Source organism: Styela clava, chromosome 1 (assembly GCF_964204865.1).
Source record: "Styela clava chromosome 1, kaStyClav1.hap1.2, whole genome shotgun sequence".
Classification (NCBI taxonomy): domain Eukaryota; kingdom Metazoa; phylum Chordata; class Ascidiacea; order Stolidobranchia; family Styelidae; genus Styela; species Styela clava.
In genome coordinates, this window is record NC_135250.1 from 25,515,949 (window position 1) to 25,526,753 (window position 10,805).

Genomic DNA, 10,805 nt, shown 5'->3' on the forward strand with positions numbered 1-10,805 from the left:
GTAGCATAGAACGTTTGAAACGTGTTCCTGAGACAGAAAGTCCGAATTAGAACCCACGCAATCAAAATTAAAAAGAAATGATCATTTACGGTATATTGAAACATTATTACTTACTTTGATATGAGAGGTTGTGGTAGGCAACAAACTGATTATTGTGGTTGACTGTTTCTCAGATGTTGGTGAATCCACCCATCTTGTTGATTCACCTGAGGTCGGACTTACTTCTATTCTGTGAAACAGATGTGAGTTGACAGTGACAATTTGATGGAAGTAAAACAAATTGTAACAAGATGCGTAATGGTATTGGGTACACGGGTCGAAACCAACATGATAGATTTACATGTTGACACTCACCAATACGACTGATAAATTTAACATGGTAACTTATGCAGTTTCAACCGTTTTCTTAGATGACATTATATCATTGTTGTGAAACGACTATTTTCTTAGATTTGTCTAAAGGCATTTTCGGTTCGGATGAAGAGATGACGCATAAACAAGATGTTGAACTTTATGCCTAAATATTCATAAAGGTAAACTCACTTGTGTGGGAATCCAAGAGCATTTGTATGTGGTTGCCATGAAATGATCAAGTTAGAGTTGCAGACGTTATTCGATATTTGATGTATTGTGGGATTTCCATTCACTGGAAAAGTAAATACCAAAAGATTAGCTTACATAGAGTACAAAATTAAGCGGAGATTGTTATTTATATTCACCTTCAAATGATTCTGTTTCGCCAAGTTTCCAACTGTTGCCGTTTCGAAAATAACAACTATAGGATCCCGCATCAGCAATATTTGCGTTATGAAGATTCAATGTTGCTGATTCATTTTGTAACGTTTGATAAACTCTACTTATAGTTGCGGTTGATACTTTGTTAGATGATTCGTACCATTCAACTTTTGTTGCAGTGCTACAGTCTGTTGCAGAACAATTTTTCTGGTTTCCACTGGTTGTTTGTATTCTAACGAACGGGCCTGGAAACACTAAAGCAGAATTTGTGAAACTTGAAGCCGTAAATGACACAAATTGGTTTAGAATATGAAAACTAGGTTGATTACTTTGGTTCATGCAAGCAGAAACACTAAACTTTGAAAGTACCATGATTATATTTTTAGCAAATAAAAGCAGTTTTGAATTGATACTATTAGGGCAACTCTGTTTGTTACAAAATTTAAATTAAGTGATAGAAGCGCAATAATTCTATTATAGGCATTCAGTGGCACCGAAAGACAATACTTGTATCGTATACGGTACTTGTATTGATGTGACCTGTATTGAACAGTTTCCCTAACTGCTAGACGACCTTGCTTTATTGCACGTAATTGAACACCTAATCGAAGCATATTGAGGAAACAATAGTTATCGACCAAGCTAGTAAACAATTAGCATTGCTTGGTTTGTATGTAATGATGTAATTTTTTTTTTGCCCGTTTTTTCTCCAAAAGTCTCTATACAATCGGTCACTTAGGCTTAGGAGCCCGAATCGTTCAATCGTAATTTAATTATTATATTTGCACTACACCGCATATTAAGTTTTAGTCTTTTAACCTAAGTACACGATGCACAAAAAGTTTCTGTTTTTCATTATTACATGGAATTTTGCCTCCATTCGCGTTCTTTGTGGTCAAGTGCGCATGCAACTTATTTTTGGAGTAGTCATCGATTCACGCCACGTCCGAATGAAAGTTTTACAAATAGGTGCTTCATAAAACGACGATTTTGCGATTGAGATTTTTTACTGGATGGTACAATGTCACCTCTTAAACCGCTTACATTCAATGTCTTAATCAAAACTAAGGAGGAAATGGGTGCCCCTATCGCAGGGTTTCTGATCGAGACACGTAAGTTGAAAAAAAAAACAATAAAAAAACATACAAATTTATGACTAATGTTGTCAGTTTTTCTGTGTTGGATGCGCTTTTAATGACGAGGTCTAATTTCTGTCAAGATTTTTTTTTTTTCGGAACAAACGAGAGTGACAACAAGTCTGAGCATTTTCGAATAAATGGTGATTCAGAATCGAATCGAATTTTTTCGAATCGAATCTCGAATACTTAAAATATGTGTAATTGTATGTGAGTATTTTATGAAATGTGTCCTCCAAACACACGAGATCCTGAAAATACAGAATCCATCACTCATACAGTTCGCTAAGCGTTAACACACAATAAAAAACATTTTTATAGGATCTCCGCTCTAGGAGACCCTTATTCTTGCTTGTCCTGTCTGTCTGTTTAGCTGTAGCGTCTGAACTACTGGGCCGGTCGAAATTTATCACGTGGATTATACTGTCCCCCTATTATTGTGCGTTTCACCGAGAGTCCGGACTGATGTTTTGTTTCCATGGCAGCAATAAAAATCGCGCGATTGTTGAGAAATTTCTATTTTTTTCACAAGTTGTCGCCATTATCTCTCATAAACCACCACAAAAGTGAAAATTTTAAGATCGGTATCGCCAGCGGCCTGTTTATCAATAACTCAAGATTTCGAAATTGGATTTTTAATGGTAAAATATGGCAACGCTAAGCGCAAAATCAAAAAATCAGGCACTTGTGAAATTTCAGGCACAGCACAGAAAACTATTGTTCTTCACGGAACCACAAGCTTTGTATGTCTTTGGGTGGCTGCTTGTCGAAACAGTACGAACAGTAGTGACAACTTGCAAATAAACTGAACATATATACCCAGAATTAATTTGCTAAACCAACTGAATTTTATACTGTTTATTGTTTACAAAATTAATATTAGAAACTAATATCATATTGTTGAGCAACGTAATGAACAAATATAAATTGATTGCGGAGCAGAAATAGAATATTCATATTTTAGTTTCATAGATGATAATGTGTTTTAAGATTGGTATTGTTGGGAAACAATTTTGTCGAATATTGTTGTTTCTCTGTCATTTTTCCTCTTTCCACGTTCGTCTATATTTACGAAAAATTCGGAAGATTCCATATACAGCACAGGGAGGTTTTACACGACCCTGCTGTTTGTGCAAATGTTTTTGCAAATCACAGGATTCCCGATTGCAGTAGACAGTAAGAAATATTTCACATACATATATTTATACATCAAAATTCTAAATGGAAGAGACTTTTTAATCGATTGAGGGTTAATTTTTAAATAGAGAAATAAATAAATTTTAGTAAAGGAAAGTTTGCAAAACGAGCTTTGGCTCATTATTCACTCGTACAGTTATTTTATGTTCTAATGAACATGGCTAGCCTTCCAAAAATTTGGAATTACCGACTTACCCAAATCTGCATTTGCGATCATTTTTACTCATTACTCTATTTATACATCTTTAAAACGTATATCTATGTGTTTCAAATTCAAGTATTTTTCAAACTCAGGAATTTTCCTTATATTTACTGGACATTAGAGGGTTGGGTGCTGGATGTTCAAGAGATGTTAAATTTTTCTCGTTTTTATAAGATTAATATACTTAAATCTTTACACATAAAGAAGCAACATTTAAAAATATTAATAAAGAATAATCAACAGTTTCGCAGTAATGTGAAATATTATTTTTCGGAAAAAATACAATAAAAATATAGATAGTTATGAAGACGGATTGTTTCGTCATCGATTCAAATACACCTGAAACTAATTAAAAAACAAAACAAAATTTTTTAGCAAACAATAGAAGCAAACAATAGTAAACATTACATGGTCTTCATCAAAGCATTTGCAGGATTTTGTGAAGTGAGAATCACTGACGTCACCTAGTGACGATTTGTAAAATTACAGACATCACGTACCAAAGTAAAACCATGACCGGCATTCTAGACATGTAATCCGATTACTATGAGAATAATGGTGTATTTTAGTCAACTTTCAAAGAAGACTTCTTTTTTGGAAATGAGACCACGATAAACCTTTTATACATTATAGTATGTGCGTATCAGTTGTCGTGCTGGAAAATATAACGAGCAAGACAAAATGAGCTTCCTGATTAGTTGCGTTGTAATAGAATGCACAAACTTAACCTAACTCACAAGTCGTTTGAATGAATTCATGTAAAATACATGGGATTATGGGCTCCGCCGGGGGAGGAGATTCTTCAGTCGGACTCATCTTTGGGGGGGATTCTTCAGTTGATCCCAACTGAAAAATATCCCCCTCCCCCAACCCACCCAAGCTGATAATACCAGTTGATCCTTTATTTGACCTGGTGAATACCAGTTGATTCTTTATTTGACCCGGACTAATCATTTGGTAGGGTTAGGGTTAGATGGTCTTAGTTGGGGTGGAGATTTTACAATTGGTCTCAGTTGGGTGGAGATTCAACAGTTGGTCTAACTTGGGGTGGAGATTCTTCAGTTGGTTATCATTGGGAGATTCTTTAGTTGATTTAATACATGTTTACGACATGAACTACAGAGCTGATTACACTCTGAGTGAGAAAGTTAATGGTGACTGATAATTTCGTTGATTCGGTTGTAATGTAAATATGTCTGGATGTGAAACCATAGACAGCGGCATGGCGGATTACTTCGACAGCAACGCGACATTGTATGTTGCACGTTTACGGAGTGTTTCATCCAAAAAAAAAACATGTTTTGAATTTTTTACATTTTGTAATATGCTAATAGCCACTGCTTAGCTAAAATTCATCAGGCGTTGTAAGTTTCGTAAGCTGTCTCCACTCGTGTTTTCATAGTTGTCGCAGATAGAGCTTGTTTGTAACCGGCAGCTTCTTGTAGCACATTTGAAGAGGATGGTTGTTCGTAAGCTGACTCTACTTGTGTTTGCTTAGTTGGCGCAGGAAGAGCTTGTTCGTAACCGGCAGCTTCTTGCAGCACATTTGAAGATGATAGTTGTTCGTAAGCTGACTCCACTTGTGTTTGCTTAGTTGGCGCAGGAAGAGCTTGTTCGTAACCGGCAGTTTCTTGTAGCACGTTCGAATATGATGGTTGAGAAACTGGGTCGTTGGAAGGAGTTGCTGATTAATTAAAAAAAGTTCGATTACCGACTATAGGAGAAATATTAAATATCTTTAAAATATTGACGAAGAATTGGCGAACAGTGCAAGACATATCCAAATCATTTCTTATTTTTCATTGTCGTCACTCAAGAGCAAATTACACAATAAGGAAGAGTAAACGTTTGTATAATGACTAAACGATACAAAAATGACTAGCAAAATATTTGTCATCTTTTAGTAATTTGAGATGAGAATGATACCGGAGAAGACATACATATTTTACTTAGGCAAATTATCTTATCTTCCTGTTTAAATATTTTTGCATTGGTGATGAAAGGAAAGCTGGTGAATGTCCTGTATTTACTTATATTTCAGAATTTTCCGGTGGCTGATCAATAATAATGTATTTTACGTGAAATGGTGATTTTCGGATCTCACTACCTTTTTCTTGTATATTTTCGTAATTATGTTCTTTCGCTTCTGCATGTTTCTTTAACTTTTTTATCTTATTTATCAGTCTGTATATGATTAAGCCAAAGATTACGTAGAAGATCAAAGGAATCAAAAAACCGATCACAAAAATGACGATGTTCAACTCAAACGATTTCTTTTCTGAAAAATTATATAAGCTAAAAAAAAAACTTAAATATTAGAAATTTTTTATATAATATTGAAAGTTTTAACAAAATTGACGAAATTGACAATATTTTCATTTTAAAACCGAATAGTTGCATGAACATTATTCCTTATTCAAAAGAATAATTTTCTAAACAATATATATTTCAGTAAATGATTCCCAAACTTTTTTCATTTTTTTGAAGTAAAGTGTCTGCAAAAATCATAATTCACTTTCATAAAGTTTCGATTGGAATCTTATATAGTTCTCGGAACATAATTAGTATCTAATTACTATTTCCCTTGAACTATTTCCTGAAACTTAATACTGATTCAGGTTTGAGCCGGGATCATACATCAATATAATACATACCGTTTTCTAATATCGGCCCATTAATAACAAAAAGAAATTTAATATAAAGGTATTCTCGCAACAAGGACTGAAAATCAATTTCCGAAAAATATACAGTTTTATTTAGATAATGCGCTAACCACTGTCCATGAATTCCATAGGAGTGAGTGAATTCTCAATGATTACGCCCAATTGAGTAGAACAAATCTAAATACTTGGAAATATAATAATTGAATTCAATTTATACCTTTTGGTTTTCCCACACAAGAACCTATGACAGACCAATAGCAATTGAATATTTTGATCGAAGCAGAATAATTACGATTTGGTTCTGGTTGAAATGAATACCCGGATGATGTCGTCACTTCTATGAGCTTTGTGGCTACCTCCGAGTTTGCATCTAGCGAAGAAACTGGAGTTGAAGTTAGATTCAGTTCCTATAAATAATCAGATAACAAAAATTGCATCAGAAATATTGAAGTTTTTATTTTAAATTTCCTAAATATTGGTGTCAAATAAATTGTTGAAGATAACGCAATAAACCAAAACTTCCAGATAAGTGGAATATGATTTTGATATAAAATATTGATAAAACAATATCTGTCATTTATATCAGTGGACCAAAACAGATCTACGATCGTGAGCAATAGAGTGGATGGCTGTAGAATCAGCCAAACTTCGTGACACAGAGTGAAGTCATATTACACGTAATAATTCTCAATACAATTTATACACCATCAACCAAGTTGTTGTAGGACATGTGTCTCAAATAGTTTGTGTTAACAATGCAATTATCGACTCACCACGATATAAGAATCACCAGTCTCTGTTTTGTTATATAAGATCCATGAGATGACGCAAGTTTGCGTATTCTTGTATTGTATAATAGATGACGATTCAACAGATAACTTTGATCCGCCTGTTCTTGCGCTTCGGATGGTAGAATATTGGGTTGGACAGTTATCCTTTGTTACACATGCAGTTATCTGAAATTTATATTAACAATATAATAAAGCAACATAAAATTTGGGTGAGGGGGTCAAGTAGCTTAGAACGTTTCGTACGTATTCCTGAGAGAGGAGACTTTTTGCCGGAAGTAGAACCCATGCAATAAAAATTAAAAAGAACTGATCATTTACGGTATAATGAAACATTATTACTTACTTTGATTTGAAAGGTTGTGGTAGGCGACAAATTGGTTATTGTGGTTGACTGTTTCTCAGGTGTTGGTGAATCCAACCATTTTGTTGATTCACCTGAGGTCGGACTTACTTCTATTCTGTGAAACAGATGTGAGTTGACAGTGACAAATTGATGCGAGTAAAACACCTTGTAACAATACACGTAATGGTGTTGGGTAGACGGGTCGTGACCAACATGATAGATTTACATGTTGACACTCACCAATACGTCTAATAAATTTACCATGGTAACTTATACAGCTCCAACCGTTTTCTTAGATGACATTATATCATTGTTGTGAAAACGAATATTGACTTAGATTTGTCTAACGACATTTTCGGTTCCGAGGAAGAGATGACGCATAAACAAGATGTTGAAATTTATGCCTAAATATTCATAAAGGTAAACTCACTTGTGTGGAAATCCAACAGCATTTGTATGCGGTTGCCATGAGATGATCAAGTTAGAGTTGCAGACGTTATTTGATATTTGTTGAATTGTGGGATTTCCAGCCACTGAAAGTAATGACCAAAAGATTAGTTAACATAGATTACAAAATTAAAGAACGTTATTTATATTCACCCTCATATGATTCAGTTGTATTTTTCTCGGTTTTGCCAATTCGATAACGACAACTATAAGATCCCGCATCTGCAATATTTGCGTTTTGAAGATTCAATATTGCTGATCCATTTTGTAACGTTTGATAAACTCTACTTGTAGTTGCGGTTGATACTTTGTTAGATGATTTGTACCAATCAACTTGTGTAACAGCGCTGCATTCTGTTGCAGAACACCTTTTCTGGTTTCCGTTGATGGTTTGTATTCTAACGAACGGGCCTGGAAATACTGAAGCAGAATGTGTGAAATTTGAAGCTGTAAATAACACAAATTGGTTTAGAATAAGAAAAACTAGGTTGATTACTTTGGTTCGTAGTTAGCGCAACTCTGTTTGTAACACAATTTGAATTGAGTGATTGAAGCCCAATAATTCTATTATGAGCATTCAGTGGCACCGAAAAACAATACTTGTATCGTATACTTGTATATGTGATCTGTATTGATCAGTTCCAATTGAATATTCTTAATTTGACAATCTATTTCAATTTATATTTAATTTACGATCAATATTTAAGTACTAGCTTATTGGACAGGAAGTTGATATATTTGAGTTTTGCTGGGACAGTTACTGTAGTGTTCTGGGTACTATAGCATTTCAACAGTTCAAGCTTCCTTCTAATATCGTATGATTTTTGTGGAATTGTTGTTGAAAATTATGTTTGAACTTTGTGTGCATATATTTGAGTTTTGCTCCATTGTTTCTTTAGATAGAACCTATGCAACTTGTTACGTTTCCTTTACCTCCAGTTGCGCACGAATTGAGAAAAATCAATGAATATTACCTTTCTGGCAAATGTAGTAGATGATTTCATCACAAGATATATCAATCCACTCATACGTTTTTTTTCCAACTGCCAAACAATCTTCATTGCCAAAATTGTTTGGTTCATTCGAATACCTGATAAATTTAGAAGCCGAATTAATTATTCTAAAAATTATGCAGGCTCTAAGCAACTAATTTAAGAAATAGTTAGTGACAAGTTGTTACGCAGATATACCTTCTAAATATTTTCCGAACAGGAGAAGTATTGATATAATAAATATGGAATTAAAATTTTAAATTTTAGCTAGGCATAAGTTATTCAATTGCCCCTAACAGGTATCTAGTGAGGTTTTTCGGGATTTCACCTCCGACAAAATGAATTTGACTACGACGAATAATAAATGGCATTTTTGAAGTCATGCCGTGGTATTTCTCTTCACTATAATATTGATAATATGAATACCGCGTGGTATACAAGTTCTGAAAACTATTTCACGCAGAAAATATATTGTTTATTGAATTCTTTTGCAACTTTTATAAATAAAATTGAAAAACAAACCAGTTTTGATATCCCACTTCTCCTCTCATTATCACATTAGTACCATCCTGCCATTTCCAATCTTCTTCTATTGCTATGTCGTTTCCACCGATATAAAATGTGTTTACCATGTTTTGTAAGCTAATAATATAAAATTGTATCATGTTTTTTTAAAGAAAATAACGGAATCATCGATTAAAAATTGAAAAAACGACCGAAAGAAGAGCTGAAATAGACCACGTACGCGCTATGATAACTAAAGAGCTTTTTTGTGATGAAGCAAAGTATAAATAAAAACGCTGATTATGCCAGGTAGCCAATAATCAAAAATACCTTTATTTGTTGAAGCAAAGTAGTATTAAAAAAGCGTTGATTATGCCAGGAAGTCCGCAATAAATAAATAAAATCAGTTAGTTCCGGTGTTTGTGTGATTTGCAAACTTGAATTGATTTGTTTAAAAACTAATTCCTAAAAAACCCATTCCGTAAAGAACAGTTTTTGCTTCAATTTATTCAAATATACAAACTTGTGAGCTATATAAATTCTATTGATCCCTGCTTTTATTGTATTTACGATAGACTACTTGTTTCAATGCAACACATCCAAGGTAAATAAATCGCTATGTATATGTTAAAACTAAAAGGATTTCTGGATACATCAGGCTGGGATTGGTTATACGATATATTGTAAAAATAAAAAAGTACATAGTTGGGATTATTGCAGTACTACTATATGCTTTCTAAAAGAAACATAAAACCTTCAGCTCTTTTACATCACTGTACAGACAATATCCTATTTCAACTCACGCTTATAATAAGTGTTTAATCTACATCGAGATGGTACAAACAACAGTGAGATAATCAATTCCGCTTATTTACTGCTAAAGTTTCATTCAATACATAGAAATATTCACATATTAAATAACACCAAGATATCAAAAATAAGTTTCTTTTTAACTCACTCGAATGCTGAATTAATGACTGTCGTCATTCTCTCATTATCAACTTTAGCTAAGTAACCTCCCAATCTTTCACAGAATGTTTTTGCTTTTTCGTAAGTTTTACCTTGTTTGTAAAAAAGCAGTTCAAACCCATCAACACATTCTTTCTTCCAGGGATCTGAAACAAAACGGTATCTGGAATTGTAATCAGATTCAAATTTGAACAATTGAATAAATAACAATTCTCATTTATTAACTGAAAATTTGACAAAAGATAAAATTTGAATGATAGATTGAATAAGTATACAATACTTTAAAAACTGAGATTTTTTAATTTACTACAAGGAAACTTTGTATTTGTCCGTGAGAACGCAACCTATTCATAAACAAAAGGTTTTCATCAAGATATGACCAAAAGTTTTTATTCATAAAATTCAACTAACCTTGAGCTGAAACACTGGTGATAAGGATCGAAAACAATATCACCAAAATTTTAAGATTCATCTTTATTATTCGAAAGACACAGTTTTCGACATTTGTCGTCAACTTAAATATTACAACCTAATTTTATTTCTTTTTGATCAGGTCGTTTCGGGTTTCAATTATCATAACTGCAATGTAAAGAATAAAATTAATAAATGCCACTTTAAAAAATAAAATTATAATTTATTGAAATATAAATCAAGCAACTCAAGTAAATGGACGTGAAAAACATCACAGTTCCTATTGTTGAAGCAATATTATGAATAACGGCGAATCACGTCGACTGATTTGAACCTTTGTGACGTAGAAGATCGACCTTTTCACCAGTATGCCCAGCTACATAAATTCGTCCCTTCTCTTATATTCAGATTTTAG

The 10,805-nt window shown here is 33.4% G+C and overlaps 1 protein-coding gene across 1 annotated transcript; it reads right to left on the minus strand.

The window, feature by feature from the left end:
- Positions 1-2,774: 2,774 nt before the first annotated feature.
- Positions 2,775-10,541, minus strand: LOC144425631 (uncharacterized). The gene is made up of 11 exons (XM_078114996.1): positions 10,391-10,541; positions 9,969-10,125; positions 9,029-9,148; positions 8,489-8,604; positions 7,668-7,934; positions 7,498-7,600; positions 7,068-7,182; positions 6,707-6,889; positions 6,151-6,340; positions 5,378-5,548; positions 2,775-4,954 (listed from the first exon to the last, which is right to left on the minus strand). Exons 1-11 carry the CDS (start codon positions 10,449-10,451, stop codon positions 4,626-4,628), a joined length of 1,812 nt encoding a protein of 603 aa, XP_077971122.1. The 5' UTR covers positions 10,452-10,541; the 3' UTR covers positions 2,775-4,625.
- Between the last annotated feature and the right edge of the window lie 264 nt (positions 10,542-10,805).